The sequence below is a fragment of the Antechinus flavipes genome, chromosome 5 (assembly GCF_016432865.1).
Source record: "Antechinus flavipes isolate AdamAnt ecotype Samford, QLD, Australia chromosome 5, AdamAnt_v2, whole genome shotgun sequence".
Classification (NCBI taxonomy): domain Eukaryota; kingdom Metazoa; phylum Chordata; class Mammalia; order Dasyuromorphia; family Dasyuridae; genus Antechinus; species Antechinus flavipes.
The window spans coordinates 234,961,161-234,979,352 of record NC_067402.1 but is presented as its reverse complement, the minus strand read 5'-3'; the positions used below and the strand labels follow the sequence as shown (position 1 = coordinate 234,979,352).

General features: G+C 34.8%; 1 protein-coding gene across 5 annotated transcripts in view; it reads left to right on the top strand.

Moving 5' to 3' along the window:
• Positions 1 to 1,673: 1,673 nt before the first annotated feature.
• The window catches only part of CAPRIN2 (caprin family member 2), a 72,868-nt gene continuing 56,349 nt past the window's right edge, over positions 1,674 to 18,192 (top strand). For 4 of the 5 annotated variants that reach the window (XM_051962778.1, XM_051962777.1, XM_051962776.1 and 1 more), the window contains exons 1-6: positions 1,674 to 1,891; positions 3,099 to 3,364; positions 8,121 to 8,183; positions 11,898 to 11,984; positions 15,412 to 15,650; positions 17,146 to 17,228. In XM_051962778.1, coding sequence (XP_051818738.1) covers positions 3,113 to 3,364; positions 8,121 to 8,183; positions 11,898 to 11,984; positions 15,412 to 15,650; positions 17,146 to 17,228 — 724 coding nt within the window. In that variant the 5' untranslated portion in view covers positions 1,674 to 1,891; positions 3,099 to 3,112. The remainder of the gene's footprint in view (positions 1,892 to 3,098; positions 3,365 to 8,120; positions 8,184 to 11,897; positions 11,985 to 15,411; positions 15,651 to 17,145; positions 17,229 to 18,192) is intronic. The other variant, XM_051962779.1, reaches the window with a different exon arrangement.

Here is an 18,192-nt window from a genome sequence, read left to right as displayed (position 1 = left end):
TGTTTCTCTTTTTATGGCCCCTATTTATTGTGCAGTCATGGAAAACAGCACAATGTTCTTTTCTCACATTCTGCAGCATCTGTTTATCTTGTTCTGACTATAAGTGATGATGAAAATGAATAATCCAGGGTTTGACCCTCCATTAATTCATATATGCACTCAGGAATTTGCTACTAAAATTAAACACTAGTGTAACTTATTAAGGCTTCAAAACACATACACACACACACACACGCACACATAAACCTTACAAAAAGGAAAAGGAAGGTTATCAATGGCAAAATATGATATAAAGAATGTTGAATTAAATAACATTCTCTGTATTTTTTGGGAAAGATTTGAAAACTGATCATTATTCTGCTGATTATAGTCTTGAATTTTCTCTTTTTGTCTTTTATCTAAATTATTTCTGCTTAGTTCAGAACTCATAATTAAACTTATTTGTAAAGCATCTAGAAGTTCAAGAGTAACTGCTGACCACAATAACTAAAATTTGCCAGCTGGAATTATTAAATGTAGTTAGCATTTTACTTATAATCCGTTAGAAAATCTTAAAGCACTAGATTTAAGATTTTTTAAAAATGGTACATACTAAATATAATTTCACTTTTTTTGTTGTTTTATCAGGCTGATACTGCTTCCCTCTCCCCCCCCCCACTCTTGCACATTTACCATAGATTTATTTGATTACAGTAATTATCTGTAAATTAATTCACAATAGCCTGAATAAGGACTTTAATGTTGTGGGCCATTAACTTTGAATTGTCATTTTCTTTTCGAAGTTCATGGATCTGAGGACCCATGAATATGTTAATTTCCAAACTTTAAGGTGTATACACTCATGGAAATATATAGTGTTCAAGTAGTTCATACATGGCAGTACAGAGGAAGGAAAAGAGGAATAATGATCATACAGGTTCTAGCACCCACAAAATGGAGTAGGGGAACATCAGGGATCTCTGATGAAGTGAAAGGGAGAGTGTCTGTAAGCAAATTCCCTTCTCTCTCCGGTGCAGATAAACAACTATGCTGCAGTCCTAGATAACTACTTAATAAGCTGAGAAGTTAAATGATCTGGGTCACTTGAAGGTTCAAGTTTTCTTTAGTCCAAAGGGGCTTGTTTAGTATTGGATACAGCGCTTGGTAAATGTTCGATGATGGATGCCAAGGATGGATGTTAAAACTTGGAACAGTCTAAGAGTTCTTCAGGCTATCCAAACCACACCAAATCCCTGCCCTGAAGGACAGAATTTGAAGGCCCAGGCTATCTGTGTATCTTTCTTTACTGTAATGCAGTCATTCCTTGAACGTGCCCCTTTCCAGCAGGATTAACTCTAGATTTTTTTCTTTACCCTTTCCCTCTCTTTGCCAATTTTATTTCTGGGAATAGATAATTTTATCTCTGGGTATAACCCATTGCCTAATAAAAGGTCTCCTACAGGGAGAAGGGTAGGGCATAGGTTCGACGTCCTGAGACCTCCGCAGAGAAACCTGGCCAGTGAAAGGTTGCAAAGAGAGCAGGGATGGTTATCTGACCGCAGGAGAAGGGCGGGGTTTCGGCGGTTGGATCGAGGGGAGGAGCAGCTGAGGACTAGCGAGCTAGCTCTGGGTCGGGGAAATGAAAGAGGGCGGAGACGCTATAAAAGCTGTACAGCTGGGGAGGGCGGGCCTGAGCCTTCGCTTGGGCTTGAGTTGTCTGGAGTCCGTGGCGGCCCTGCCGTCGCTGCCGCGCCCTCCCGCCGCCCAGAGAAAAGAGGGTCGAGAAGGGGAGAGCTAACGCATCTGGCATCTCCCGAGCAGCCTGAGCGGTCTCGGCGTCCATCAGGGGGAAAGCCAGGGAGCCAGAGCTTCAACCTCTGGAGCTGCAGCTGGCTTGGGCAGGGGTGTGGAGGTGAGGGCATCCCTTGGTTGCGGGGGAGGCAGCGGCGTCTGCGGCTTTCACACCTGAGGTGGTGGTGGGGGGTGGTCTGGAGCACAGCGATGCAGGAGTGAGGGAAGGCTTCGTGGCGAGAGCAGGGCAAGGCCTCGTGGCGAGAGCAGGTCAAGAGCAGGATTATTATTTTTTTTAATTTTCCCCTCTCTCCTTTAATGGAAAAACCCTGTGCCACTCTGCGACGGTCTGCTAGGTAGGAACGTTTGGAGTGTTGGAAGGGGGCTGGGGCGTTGCCGGCTCATCCCCCCATCCATGTACCCAAAGCTTGTAGATTCGGGGATCGAGTTGCCTGCTGAGGTCCGAACCTGTCCCTGCCTGGCACTTGACTGGAGCGGGGAGAGGCTTTTCAAAGAATGGGATGGTTAGTGAAGGAAAAATAACTCATCTTTGACTCAACTATTAACAAGGGAAGGAAGGATGGGCAGCTGATGGCTGTTAACTAAAGATGGATCTGTGTTAGCCTGTGAGAGTGAGCTTATTAAAAAGGAAACCGTAATCAGCAACGCTCCTGAGGAGCCTAGTCCCGAGCCTGCCTGCTTAGGTAGACGAGGGCGTAGCATCCCCAGAGCTGGCTACATTCCTGTAAAGGTGCTTTTGCTTCCGTTAATTACGGGAAAATTGAGCCGAAGTGCAAACTGGTAGTCTAGGCTTGGTCCTTTTAATTTTTAAACTTGGATCTTGATTGCTTGAAAGTTGCATGGGAAGCTTTTTCTTTAGAGAATTAAAAGGGCTGACCCTAAGTTTCTGAAAGGGTTGAGTCCTGCGCATCTTGGCATGTGAGATGTTTGTCTGAAAAATATCTCGAGTTTGGCCATTTCAATGGCTGTATTTGTAGTTCTGCCTGCCTCGTTAAAGGGAAAAGCTCAATTTTCTGAAATAGTCGCCAGTGTGGATATTTGTCCTTTTTACGTGAATAATCTCTAGTGTTAGACCTGTCCTTGGCACCAAATATTATGATAAAGACTGATGGAAGGAGATTCAGCTGGGGACAATTCACTTAATTTGAATTTGGGAGAGGGGACAAAGGCAATAATAAAGAATTTGAGAGGGTGGAATTAGATATTTATTTTGTAGTATGAGTTTTTTTTTTAATTCTAAAATTTGTGCTTATCTTTTGTCTGTTTATGCTAATGCTTGTCTCTCTTCCCTCACTCCCTTATTTTAGCTACATCTGTTTCAATGGTGCTGCTTTCTTCGTTCTCTTTATGTAGCCACTTACCTTCAGGCCATTCAGAGGAGAGCAAAGTGGGGAATATGAAATCAGCCAAGCAGCAAATAAATCACAGCCAATGTGGGGAGAGCCTGACTCCCCTAAGTCCCCTGCGATCTGCTCTGAATTCAGTGGTAACTTCTTCCCAGGCCTATGAGACCTACATTGATAATGGACTCATATGTCTCAAACACAAGATTAGGAATATTGAAAAAAAGAAGGTAACTTTTTCAAGTTTGTTAAGTGGGATGTTTCACAACAAAAACATTCATGTTTAACTTGGGGATACCCTTCTAAGAATAGAATCAAGATCTAGTGTGCATGCAAAACAAAGTTGAGATTTATTTATTACCAGTTTAGCTAAAATGTTTATGCTTTATGCTATTAATTACTTTGCATGCTGTTGTCTAAATGCTTAAATATTAGAGCATTCATCTTTTTTATTTTTTACTGAGAAGGGCATTGCTTAGGAGAGAGTACTAATGACTTGAAAACCCCATCCATCCTTTTTTTGCTTGTGTTCTTTCTGCAGTAGTTATTGCAGTATAGCTGCAGCAATGATAGGAAGAATGATACTCTGGAATATTGTTCTAGCAGTACTAGTCTGTAGCTCAGATGTGACACTGATAATGAATCTTTTTTTAGAGATGCTTATCAAAAGTGAAAAAATTAATAATGTCCTGGTATGACTGCAAAGACATTATTATTTCATATATTAAATTTTATTTCTTTAATATAATTTTATTTATTAAATAATTGCTTAATTAAATTATAGAATACCCTTTTGGTATTCTAAATGGAGGTACTTACTATGTGAATTTTATGGCCCTCAGTTTCAAATATTGAAATAAAAAGGTGAAATCAAGTCCTACTGAAAACTTTAGGAGTTGTTTTATGGTAGAAGTGTGTGTATGTATATGTATATGTGTTCGTGCTATTTGAATGGTATTTCTTTGTTGGGTTACTATAGAGCTAGTTTTCTGTGGTCATAGATTTTAGGACTTAGAAAGGTCAGTTACTTGTAGCTTCCTTTTTGCCATAGACTGAACCTGATCTTACTGGTAGTCTTTAGAGAGTTTGAATGTGAATGGGTCAGCACAAATTCATCAGTTTTACTGACAAAGTTTAGGTCATTTTGGTGACAGGTGAGTAGTATGGTTTATGCAAATAATAGACAATGTCTGCTGTGTTTACATAATTTCAACTGTATTTAACTAGATTTGTATTTAATACCATGTTATAGGAATACAATCAAGTGCGTGATAGTGCGTACATAAGCTTATCAGTGAATAACACTAAAGATTTATCATTTCTTTTTGATTCAGTCTGAGTGTTGTTTTCATGTATTGCTTTTCTTGAATTTATCATCAAAGTAAATATTACTCTTGGACTTGGCACATTAAGAAAAGGGACAATTGAAGCAAACAACAAAACTCAATAAAGAACTGAGCTAATATAAGTTAATTGAACTAAAACAAGGACTGGATGCCCTCCATGCTGAAAAGTGGGCTCTTCCAAATCTTGCTTCTAAGTAGCTGACTATAAATTACTCTCAAAAAAAGACTTTTCATTTTTGAGGTAATATATGTGTGGTGGTGTGTGTGTGTGTAACACAAGTGTCCTCATTTCCCATATTTCTAGGTAACACTTTTCTCACTGTCATCCATTTCTTTTTTTCTTCCATTTGATATTAGAGCATGAAATGGAACTTTCTTGCCAAGGTTAATCTCTAGACCTATATTCCTAACATCCTTTTTTCTTTATGATCTTGTTCCATCAATCATCCATTTTTTTTCTTTTTTCTTTTAAAGATTTTTATTTAAAAAAAAAGATTTTATTTTCAAAACATATGCATAGTTTTCAACATTCACCCTTGCAAAATCTTGTGTTCCAGATTTTTTACTCCTTTCCTTCCCTATACCCCTCTCCCTTAGACAGCAAGTAATCCAATAGAAATCGTTCATTTTCTCTAATGGTTATTCAATCTCTCCATTTTCTTTGGTCCACAAACCTGCTCAGACATGCCCAGTACCCCTCCCCTGCTTCCCCCTTGCCCTTTATTATCACAAAAGATAACTCACCAAAAAAACCTTCTAGGGTAAATAGATTATAATTATTTCTTCATCTTTAATCCCATTTCAATTTTGTACATCCCTGTCATTTTATTGAAACTATTCTCTTTAAGTTTCTTGCCTCACCTTTCTTCATCCTCTTTGACCTCAACAGAACATCAGGTGGTGTGGATTCCCCTTCTTTTCTTAACCATTCCTTTTTTTTCTTCTATGGTGGTTCAATTTCCTTTTCTGCCCCACATATGGGTATCCCCCACACTTTTTTCTGGCTTGTTATTTCTTATTGTAGCTTCAGTTCCATCTCTAGATTCTTAAATGTCCAAATTTTTATCTCCAGCTATGATTTCTCTCCAAGATTATAGTTTCATATTTCTAAAAATCTGCTAGATTTCTGTAACTGGATGTCCTGCTGACATTGCAAATTCAGTATTTCCAAAAATGAAATCCTTATTTTTGCCTTCTGCCATTATACCAACTTCTGTTTCTGATGAAAGCAAGAATTTTTCCAGTCACTCCCAAAATCAGATATCTTTGACTCCTCTTTCTGTGTTATCTCTCTCATTCAGTCATTTGGTAGGTCTTGCTGATTTGATTCTGCCTCCCAACATATAGAATCTATTTCTTTATTTCCATTTTGGTGCAGTGATCCTACTTCAGGACTTCATCATTTGCTTGAACAGTTATAATAGTCTCTTAACTGGTCTTGCTTCATCCAGTTGCTTTTCCTCCCTAATTCAGCCTTCACTTAGCTGCCAAAGTAATCTTACTAATGCAGTGTTTTGATCACATCCTTGTAATTAAATCACGTCCCTTTAATTAAAAAAGATAAATAAAACTTTAGTGACTTCCCATTACCTTGCAAGTATAGAACAAGCTCCCTATGTTGCTTAAAGCACTTTGACATTTCAATATTTTTGCCTTGTAGTGAGAGAGCATAATGGATTGACCACTGTATTTAGGATCAGGAAGTTTGAATACTTCCCCAGATTCTTAATTATCTTTGACCTTGGACAAGTGTGAGTTAACTTCTCTTGAAATAATTCCACCTATCTCTGAGGGTTAATGTGAGAACCAAATTAGATCACATATGTAAAGCCCTTTGCAAGCCTTAAAACATAATTAGCCATTATTTGGTTCAAACCAAGCTGACTACTTCTCTGCTGTGTTCTGCATGACCTCTTTCTGTTGTTCTCTATGCTTGGCATGAACTCTAACTCTCCTCTTCTTTTTATCCAACTCAAACTTTGACCTTTTTTAGATACTTTTTTTTTCTGTCAAGTGCCCACTTAGGTGCCCTCCTTCTATGAAACTTTCCCTAATAATATTTCTCTGCTGACTCTTTACCTAATTGAAAATGATCTCCATTTTCTGATTGCTAATATGCTTATAGTTGAATCTCTTTCTACTTCAGCTTCATATTGTTGGTCAGAATATACATTATATTTCCTCTTCCTTGTCTTTGCCTCCAGCTCCAACACATAAAGTCTCTGTAATCAGTTTTTTTTCAGCATATATTTACTTTTCTCCCCTTCTTTCAAAGATCTTATTTTAGTAATATTAGTCCTAAATGTGTACCAATAATGGAAACAATTTATACACTAAATCATAAAGTCTTTAAGAGTAGATGTTCTATAAGGTTTGGCAGGGGTGAGTATTAAAAGCTATCTTTGCATGTCTTTTGAAAATAAAAAGGTACTAAAAATATTTTAAGAAGAGATGTTCTTTTTCATTTTATAATAGGTATTTAATTTACCTAATGTGATTAAACAATTGTGTGTTTTCTTAATAATAAAATAAATTCTTCAACTAGCAAACTTCTTAGTTTGCTTACCTTAATCAAATGTTAATTTTATAGATAAGGTGAATTAATTTTAACTTGTTTCATGGGGAATTTTTAGAAATATTTCCATGGCTAGATGTGTCTAGTTTATGTTCAAATCTATATAAACAACTAAAATCTTTTCCTCCTAAGATTAGTTCTGTTATCTTGAACTGCTTTTAGTCATTGCTGGGTGTTCTGTCAATCTTCAAAAGCAACATACCCAAAAACTGTACCTGGCTTTGACCACCACTCAATCTTAATCATCTCTGACTTTTCCCTCTCTTCTATTCCACATATTTATTTACTTTCCAAGTCCCCTCAATTCTGCCTCCACAGTATTTCTCACTTTTATCCCTTCCTTTCAACTGATTTTGTTTAGATCCTTATTTCCTCTTGGTATTGTGATAATCTATCAATATGTCTTCTCTTATTCCCTTCTACAATTCATCTAAGCAACTGCTAAAATGCTTCTAATGCTGGGTTGGGTCAAGTCATTTTCATCCCAAAAACCTTACTTGGATCCTTGTTGCTTCCAGATAAGATAGCAGTTCTTCATTCTATTATTTAAAACCAGCCATAATCTGACTCAAGCATGTCTTTCCAGCCTTATTTCACACTTTTCTGTGTTTTAACAAACTAGAATACTAGCCACTGAACCAACCTCATTCTGTTTCCATTTTTCTCCCTTTTTTTCTTCCTCTATTCCTAGCCAAAACCAAACCTAATATATACTAAGGTTTATATTTGTTTATTAATCTTTCCTTTAAGGAATGTATTAGGTAATATTGCTTCTATGATGCTTTACTTGATTTGCTCCTCTTCCTCACAGCTAAAAATGATTTTTCCCTCAAATCTTTCTCAATCTTTCTTCCATGCCTATTACATTTTTACCCTATACCCTAGTTATCATATCTCCTGGCTCTCATTTCAGTTCGATGTTTGAGCATAGACAGGGTTGTTGTCTTTCACTTGTTTTCTGAACATTTATCAAAATGTCTTATACACAGTCAGGTCAACTTTATTTAGAAAAACTTAATCTTTAGACTTTGCTTTTTGTCAAACTAAAAGTTTTTCTATTTGTAGCTCAAATTAGAAGATTATAAGGATCGCTTGAAAAATGGAGAGCCACTCAATTCAGATCAGTTGGTAAGTAAATAGTCATTTTCCAGAAAACTTGCTGCTTTAGTTTTTAAGGGGAAAAGGCTTTCTGGATTTGATAGGGCTCAAGATTTTGTAGAAAGAGGAAGAGAAATGAAGATATACTGAGTAGAATAAAAGTCTCATTGAATCTTCCTGTCTCTGAGGTTTCTTAAGTATACTTGCTATTAGTTTCTGTCGGTAACTGTCTGTTTGGGGTGCTGAATATGAGAGGTAAGTGCTTCAAGGTAATTCTTTTTCTTCCTCTCAGTTTTGGAGAATAGCCAAGTTTCCCCTGCATGTTCTTAATGTGTTGAATGAATTTTGCCTTTTAATTTGAAGCTCTACCACACAGAATCAGTTGAAATAAAGTTTGTTCTTTTCTTCAATTCTTATCAAAAAGGTAAGATCATGAGAAAACAAATTCAGCAAGCCCCAAAGAGGATTTCTTGGCAGTTTATGCTGAGTCATTTTTTTCTTTTCTCTTGACATCATCACCGGAGCAAGTGAGGGAAAAACAATGACTTAGCTCAAATGACTTTAGTTACCCTTGTACTATTCTTATAGTATTAGTACCTAATGACCTTGTTTTATGCATACTCTGCTATAGGAGGAATTTTGGAGTATGTATGATATTTGTCTTTTAACTTTTGTCTTGATAAATTCACAAAGATGCATTAGGTAAAAATAAGGCATTGCTCTCTTTATTAGGTCACTGCATATCTAAGTAGGTTTTTATTTGCCCTTCTTTCTGCCAAAGTAATTTTTCTCTGCTTTTTTGTTTAAACTTCAATGTCTTTCCACTCCCATTTATATTCTGAATTTAAACTCGTTTTACTGTTAGAAAACACTCATTATTAAGATTTTTTTCATTTATATTGAGCCCCAAATTGTTACCTTATAACATTATTGGATTTGTGCTTTTTAGGGATGGGGGCTCAGACTTGGATTTTGAGGAAGCTATATCACATTCATTCATGCTGAGATTTGTAGTCGATTTTTAGGGTATCTGTCTTGCAAGGCCCCCAACCTTTCTATAATTAGAACTTTTGTAGAATTAGAGTTAAGAAGTCAACTCTTGCCTGTGCTTTTGCTTTTCTTTTTCTTTCTTTTTTTTCTGGGCCTTAGTCTTTCTAACTGCAGAATTGGTGAGTTGGATCAACTTTAAAGCTTTTTAAACTCTAACCTCTTTGTCTCTAGTTTGTGTGACCTAAAATTTTAAATTTAGACCAAATGGCCCCTCTGTAATATGAAACATATTCCTTGGGGGGAAAAAAGTTGATAATAGCAGCTAATTTTATAGTACCTATTATGTGTCAGGCACTGTGCTCAATGCTTTCCAATGTTTCTTGTTGGATTTATCTTGTTGGCTTTAACTTAATGTGAATTCATTGTATTTAAATTTTTTTTCATTTTAATTTTCCCCAGTTACATGTAAAATAACATTTTTTAGTTATCCATGTAACTAAATATATATATAAAACTAAATTTTTACATACTTTCATATGAATCATGTTGAGAGAGAAAAATCAGAACAAAAGATAAAAACCATGAGGGAAAAAAAGAAAGAGAAGAAAAAAGGCAAAGAAAAAAATGAACATAGCATGTGTTGATTTACATTCAGTCTCCATAGTTCTCTCTCTGGATGCAGATTGCATTATCCATCCAAAGTTTGTGTGTGCCTTGGATTACTGAATTGCTAAGAAGAATTAAGTCTATCATAGTTGAGCATTACACAATCCTGATGTTATTGTGTACAATGTTTTTCTTGTTCTACATATATATTCATGTTCGGCATATATATTCATGTAAATCTTTCAAGGCTTTTCTGAAATCAGCCTGTTCATCATGTTTAATAGAACAGTAGTATTCCATTACATTCATGTACCATAACATCTTCAGCCATTTCCTAATTGATGGGCATCTACTCAATTTCCAATTCTTTGCCACCTCAAAAAGGGCTGCTACAAACATTTTTGCAGATGTGGGTCCTTTTTCCTCTTTTATGATTTCTTTGGAATGCAGATCCAGTAGTGGCACTGCTGGGTTAAAGGGTATGCACAGTTTAATAGCCCTTTGGGAAGAGTTCCAAATTGCTCTTCAGAATGGTTGGATCATTTCACAACTCCACCAACAATGTATTAGTATGTCAGTTTTCCCATATTTTAGAAATGCAGGTACTCAAATCTTATTGAATGGAATATACTATTGTAACTAATAAATCTCACCGAAGTATCTTGTATTTGGTCATTTTCTTTCCTTTGCAGAAATACTTTGAATAATTTAAAATATTTAAAGAAGCTACTATGATCACGCACCATGTAGAAACAGCATTAAATTCAGTCAGAAAATTTGCATTTTTTCTAGTGTTAACTTTGTAACATTAAGCTATGGACCTTGGAGAAATTATTTAACATCCAAATCTGCCCCAAGTTCTGCTGCATGACTTGTCTAATGGAGATTTTTTTTGTTGTGGGAAAGATACTTTATGATTTAACAGAATTGATCTCTTAAAATGAACATAATGGCTAAATTTGATCTCACTTTCATTTTGAATAATCTATTTAAGTAATATAAATTGCCTATCACTTCAGATTCCTTTTGTCCACTAATAATCTAGATTATTTCAGCAACCTCGTGATGAATCTCCATGCTTCAAATTTCTTCCCACTCTTTTCCATCCTGCACACTGTTGCCAAAGTAATTTTCCTAAAGCACATGACTCTTCCATTCAACTAATAACTATGCCTTCTTATTGCTTCTTAATATCAAATATCAAGTCGTCTTTTTAGCTTTTAAAAACCTATTGCCAAATTATCATTTCCTTCCCCCACTCTTTGATTTCTGCCAAACTGACCTCTTTGTTCTTCATACAGGATACTATATACTTTCTTTTCTCTTTGCCTTTTCACTAGACATCCCCTATCATTAGAATATAGTTCTTCATTTCTATATCTTACTTTTAAAGTGCAGCTCAAGCCCCATCTTATGCATGAAGTATATAACTAGCCTATTCAGATTCCCTTTTCCTGTCAGCTACTAGTGTCCTCTTTACCTGCCTTCTATTTAAGTACTTTGTAAATAATCACTTTATGTTTACACTGTATGTATTTGTATATGTACTTGTCATCTCCTTCATTAGAATATCTTTTCTAGTAGGAATTGTTGAATCTTTGTATTTGTATCCTCTCTGCCCTAATACAGTGACTTAATAAATACTTGTTGGCATTTAAGTTCATTAATGAACCTCATGTTTTCTCTTTAAAAGTTTGTTTACAAAATAGTTGGAATATTGAATATATATTGTCCTGATTCAGAACTAGATTATTAAGAAGAGAATATTCTGTGTTTTAAGTATTAGATATTAGAACAGTAGATAAATGGTTCCTAATGAACTTTGTTAAAAATGCTACTGTATTTTGGAATGAGACAGCTATTGAATTAATGTGTCACAATTTTAACATGTACACGTGGAAGAGAGTATGTTATGAGTCAGTTTGATCTCACGCTTAGTAGGAGTGTCAAAATCTCAGATTTCAAGACATTAGCCCATATAGAATAATAATGAATGAATAGCTCTTTGAATTTTGAATCATTGCCCTTTGTTACAAGTGTGCGCACACACACACAATTTTTCCCTCTTTCCCTTCTCTAATTGTAGAGCACTCTTACCTTAACATAGATGCTTGCATGTTAAGTGTTTGCTTTTAAATTGTTTTACAGGAAGCAGTAGAAAAGTATGAAGAAGTATTACATAACTTGGAATTTGCCAAGGAGCTTCAAAAAACTTTTTCTGGACTCAGCCACGATGTAAGTAGTTTGAGGAAAAGCAACATAATTTGAGCAGGATAACTTAAGATCAGTAGTATATGCAATATTCTATAGCCTTTAATCCTCACTTCTACAAAGACGGTGCTTTTTCTGAATTCTTCTCTGAGAGAAAGCTTGATATAATTGAATAATGTTGGGTTTAACTCTTGATTTTTCTATTTTTTATTGTTGTAGTAATTGCATAAAATTTTCTGCATCTTTTTACTTTATTCAACCTTATTTCATATAAATCTTCTCTAAATTCTTCATATTCATCTTATGAAATCATTTTCTATTACCTCCATGGATTGCAGCCATCATTTGTTGAGATATGCCTCAGTTAGTAGCATCTATTTAGTTTTCAATTCTTACAGTAAAATTTTAATTTGTTTCCTGTTAAAGTTTTGTTTTTGTTTTGAGTAATGGTGAATGGTATAACTTACTTGTAAGATAATTTCACAATAATTTTCACTTGTTATATATTTTTCTACTATCAGTATCTTTGGAGATTATTTCATTTAGGTATATTTTATATACTTTTAAAAATTAGCTGTATATAAATACCTTTGTAGTTTTGTTGGAAACATTTTTCTTAAACGTTGTATCCATACACATTTGGTTATGTGCAAACTAGAAATTGTCATGCTTGTTTCTTTCTGCAAAATGTTTGAGTTTTTCACCCTGAACAAGTAACATCACTTGTTTCATTGTCAGATTCTTCTGAACATTTTTTATTTGTTTTTTAAAACTTGACTCTTTTTTTTTTTTATTCTGCCCTGTAATGATATCTTGGCCTGATTATTGTAAATGAAGTGCATAATGGATGGCATGGTGAATAGAAAGTTGGCCTCAAAGTCAGAAAGACCTGGATTCTAATTTCTGACATATACTGGCAGCATGAGCCCCCCAGCAAGATGTTTAACTTCTCAGAGCTCTAGGCAATGTTTTAAGGTTAAATTGGATTGGTAGAGGGTGTTGATATGCTTGGAAGTTTCCTAGATGAATGAAATCACCAGTGCAGTTTTCTATCCTTGTATATATTGAGGCATATTGACTATGTCTATTGTTATCATGCACTTCCAGTGACCAAAAAGTTAGTCGGTTTAAATATGTCTGGCCAATATGCCTTTTGGTCTTCTCTATTAGATGATCATGTATTGTGAAGTAACCAATCGAAAAGTAAAGTAAAACTATTATTTAGTGTGATTTGCTTATTTAATGTGACAGTTTGAGGTGTGTGTGCAGAATTCTAGGGAATGCTGCCTTGGGGTACAAGTTCATGTAGGTCTTGGTGCAAAATAAGTCATCTGGTTATTTGGAACTGACTATTTTTGTGGCCCACCTTGATCCTTTTTCTCCTTGTACTTGCCTGTTATTCTTTTTACTCCATGGGCTGTAGAAAGCAAAATATATATTGAGATTATAATGTATACATACATTCACACATATATAAAATTTTTCTTTTAAGTTATTCTGATAAAAATTGGTCACCTTTTTGATTCTTCTTTTTCTTCTTTTTCGCTGAGGCAGTTGGGGTTAAGTGACTTGTCCAGGGTCATACAACTAGCAAATTAAGTGTATTGGTCATCTTTTTAAGGTTAAATTTTGTATTTCATTGATTTTCTTCATGGTAGTTGATAGACTAGTGTGTCTAGGAAGGAGGAAACTCTGTTCTGATTCTAAAACTAACAAGGTAACCTTTGTGTCAAAACCTAGTTTTGTCTCAGTTTTCTTCTGCATTTTAATATTTATATTTCCTATTTCCTTTCTCATTCTTAACTTTCATCTCCTAGAGTCTTTGGCTTCCTTTAAGATTTGGCTCAATTACTACTTCCTTCAGACCACCTAACCCACTAATACCTTCCTCCCTTCCATTTACTCTATATTTATCTTATATTTTCCAATTTTTCCAAGAAGATTTCCAATCTTCTCTTCTATTAGAATATAAGCCCTTTAAAGACAAGGACTGTTTCTGCTTTTTACTTTTATCTCTTCAAAAGAAGAGCACTTTGCAAAGTACCTGGTTTATAATAAATAATTAAGTGCTTATTTGTCAAACTTTAAAAGCACTTAGTTATATTGATCAGAGAAATGCAAATTAAGACAACTCTGAGGTCTACTACACATTTCTCAGATTGACTAACATGACAGGAAAAGATAATGATAAATGTTGGAGGAGATATGAGAAAACTGGGACATTTAATACATTGTTGGTGGAATTGTGAACTGAATTAACCATTCTGAGAGCAATATGGAACTATGCCCACAGGGCTATCAAACTGCGCATAACATTAGATCAAGCAGTGTTTCTGCTGGCCCTATATTCCAAAGAGATCATAAAAAAGAAAAAAGGACCTATACGTGCAAAAATGTTTGTGGCAGCCCTTTTTGTAGTGACAGGGAACTGGAAACTGAGTGGATGCCCATCCATGGGGAATAGCTAAATAAGTTACAGTGTATGAGTGTTATAGAATACTATTGTTCGATAAGAAAAATCAGCAGAATGATTTCAGAAAAGTCTAGAGAGATTTAATATGAACTGATGCTGAATAAATTGAATAGAACCAAGAGAACATTGTACACAGCAACAAGACTGTGATGATCAACTCTGACGGATGGGTCTTTTAAACAGTGAGGTTATTCAGGCCAATTTCAATAGACTTTCTGATGTGGAAAGCCATCTGCATCCAAAGAGAGGACTGTGGGAACTGAATGTGGATCACACATTCAGTGTATGTCACTTTTGGTTGTTATTTGCTTGTTTTTTTCCTTTCTTTTTGTGATCTGATTTTTCTTGTGCAGCATGATAAATGTGGAAATATGTATACAAGAATTGCAAATGTTTAACATATGTTGGATTACTTGCTGTCTAAGAGACAGGGGTGGGGAAAAGAGAGGAAAAAATTGGAACCCTAGGTTTTGCAAGGGTGAACGTTGAAAACTATGCATATATTTTGAAAATAAAAAGCTAAATATAAGCATTTAGTTATATATTGGTATAATTAGAATTGGCTACATATTCTATCTTATTAACTTTTTTAGTTGTCCTATGATATTTGAGACCTTTAGGTATTCTGAGTTAAATGTTTTGATAGTACAATTTCAGTAGCTTATAGGATAAAGGTAGCATCATGTAGGGAAAGCACTGGATTTGGAGTCAAGAATATGAAATTCTCTCAGCTATTATAACATTTTATTTCCTGTAAAATGAGGGGAGTGGACTAGCTCTCTGAAGTCTTATTTTCCTTTTTCTTTATTAATAATAATTTGTTTTTTCCAAATACATGCAAAGATAGTTTTCAGTGTTTCCAAAACTGTAATTTTTCTGATGTCCTTCTCTAAATCTTACGAGCCTAGTTGTCTGTCTAAAATTGCTGGTGGGAAATAGTCATGGCAGATTATTTTAATAAGAATTTGTTTTTAATAGCTCCTGAAAGCCCAGAAGAAGGCTCAGAGAAGAGAGCACATGATAAAACTTGAGGCTGAGAAAAAGAAGCTCCGGACTATATTTCAAGTTCAGTATGTCTTGCAGAACTTTACACAAGAACATGTACTAGAGGACTTCAAAGGTGGCTTGAATGGTGCAATGTATTTGCCTTCAAGAGAACTAGACTACCTCATTAAGTTTTCAAAGCTCACATGCCCTGAGAGAAACGAGAGTCTGAGGTACAATAATGGAAAGGTTCTTCTGACACCCATTTCGTTTTAATTTGTTGATATTTGGGAATTAATTAGGAACAGCTTTGAAGAAAAGCAGATCCTATAATTAAGAGCCATATTATTTGGAAAGAGGTAAATTTGGATTGAGAACTAGTTCTTTTCTCATTATTTATACCTTCTAGTATTGTAGCACTGATTCTTTAAAAAATTGTCCAAGAATTTAACATTAATGTGAATCTTAATGTAAGTCTAACCTTACTGTGAGACACTATATCCTCAAGTGTGCATTATAAAAACTTTTTGTTAAGGTAAAAACAAGGTCTTTTTATTATTCAGGAGTTTTTATGTCCTTATTTCTTAGTTCTTGAATAAAGAATAAGCAAAATTAAGCTTGTTCCAATATAATGGAAACTTCAGAAAGGAAAAATATTTGGTTTTCAGGCATCATCCCATAGGTAAAAACTGAATAAGTTTATCCAGTAGCAAAGCACAAAAAAATTATATTTCTGTAAATTAGAGCTTTTGGTGAATTTTATTGTTCCTTTTCCCCCCATTATACCATTCTTTTCAATTTTCTATATTTGCCATCTTGTTTTGAACAAATAATCTTTATTTACTTTTTTTTTTTAAAGAAACTTTGGTGACCTTTTTGTTTCATTCTGTTAAAATGTGTTTAAAATTCATTGTGTTGGAGCTGATTTCAAGAAATCCAAATTTCTTTTTTTCCTAGTAAATTTATTTTTAATACACATTGCTTTTTGAATCAATGTTGGGAGAGAAAAATTAGAGCAAAGTGGAAAAACCATGAGAAGGATAAAGAAAACGGAAAAAAGGAGTGAACATAGCATGTGTTGATTTACATGCAGTTTCCTTAGTTCTTTTTCTGGATGCAGATGGCATTTTCTGTCCAAAGTCTATTGGGATTGCTTTGCATCACTGAACCACTGATAAAAATAAATTTCAATTAATTCTTAACTTCTTGTAGTTAGACACATTGGCTCCTCATGCCATTATCAGTATAATTTTATTCACTTTGCTTCCTACTAAGTATGGGTTCAGGCAATGTGTAAATGTATTATCTTAGGCTAAACAAACATTTTGTCTGACAAAATATCAACTGTTATCTAATCCATGATGGAATTCATTTAATTCCTCTTATTTGACATCAGTAGTCTTGAGTTAGCTATACTAAATCAGTAAATTGTCATTTTAAGCTTGTCTGTTCCCTAATAGTTCCTTTTGGTAAGTATATGTAATGAATGTTGGCAACCAAAAGTCCCTAGCCTAAAGAGTGCTGTTGCTGCTGCTTCTTTATTTTTAAATTAGATTGTTTCAGAGATTAGGAATCTAAGTGGCTAATCTACTTTAGCAGTTCAAATTTAATTTTCCCTTTCAGTTGGAAACAAAATTACCTTGACTATATATGGACAGAAATTCATCATGTATTAATGTCACAACGTACTTCTAACATTGCTTTATTTTTGCGGCTTTTCATTGTCAGTGTTGAAGACCAGATGGAACAGTCATCACTCTACTTCTGGGACCTCTTAGAAGGTAGTGAGAAAGCAGTAGTAGGAACAACATGTGAGTCTTTTCTACTTAATGGATATCTACAGACTATCCTGTATAGTTTAGTATTGAGCTTGAATGTTAAAAATGTGGGGAGGATCAGAACTTTCATCACAGCACAGTATATGCCTTGTCCCCAGGATTTTTTTTTTTTAGGCAGTTGATTAGTAGCTTGTTCTATTTCTTTTTCTGAAATGGGACTATTTAAGCAATTTACTTCCTCCTCTGATAATCTGGGAAGCCTATATTTTTGGAGATAGTCATCCATTTCTCTTAGGTTATCAAATTTATTTATGCCTTGTCTAGTACAAATATACTTGTTATCAGTTGGGATAGCATTTTATAAAGCTTTGAAATCATAAAACAGTAAAATCTGGAAATTTTTCTAGTCTAGTTGCAGTTCTGAGACCTTAGATTTAACTTGTGCATTTCAGTTTACTGTTCTGTGAACTGGGGATGTCTGCCTTAATGTTTTGACCAAAAATGACCAATGGAAGAAAAGTCCTTTGATATCTCAAAAGTGTTTTTGCTCCAAAAATCAAATAGCTGCTCTGTACTAAGTACTAGAGATGGAGGTGGATATCTTTTTTCATTATATGTCCTTCAGAATTGTTTTCACAATTGATCATTGTATAATATTGCCATCACTATGGACAATATTTTGGTTCTTCTTATTTTGAATCAGTTTGTCAGTTTTTCCAGGTTTTTCTGAAGCCTTCCTGCTCATCATTTCTTATAACACAATAGTATTCCATCACACACACACACACATTCTTCAATTGATGGGCATCTCCTCAATTTCCAATTCTTTGCCACCACAAAAAGAGCTGCTATAACTGTTTTTGTATGTGAAGGTCCTTTTCCTTTTGTCTGTGATTTCTTTCAGCTACAGACATAGAAGTATTGTTAAGTTGATTGATATGTACTAATTTGTAGCCTTTTAGACATAGTTCCAAATTGTTATCTAAAATCAGTTCAC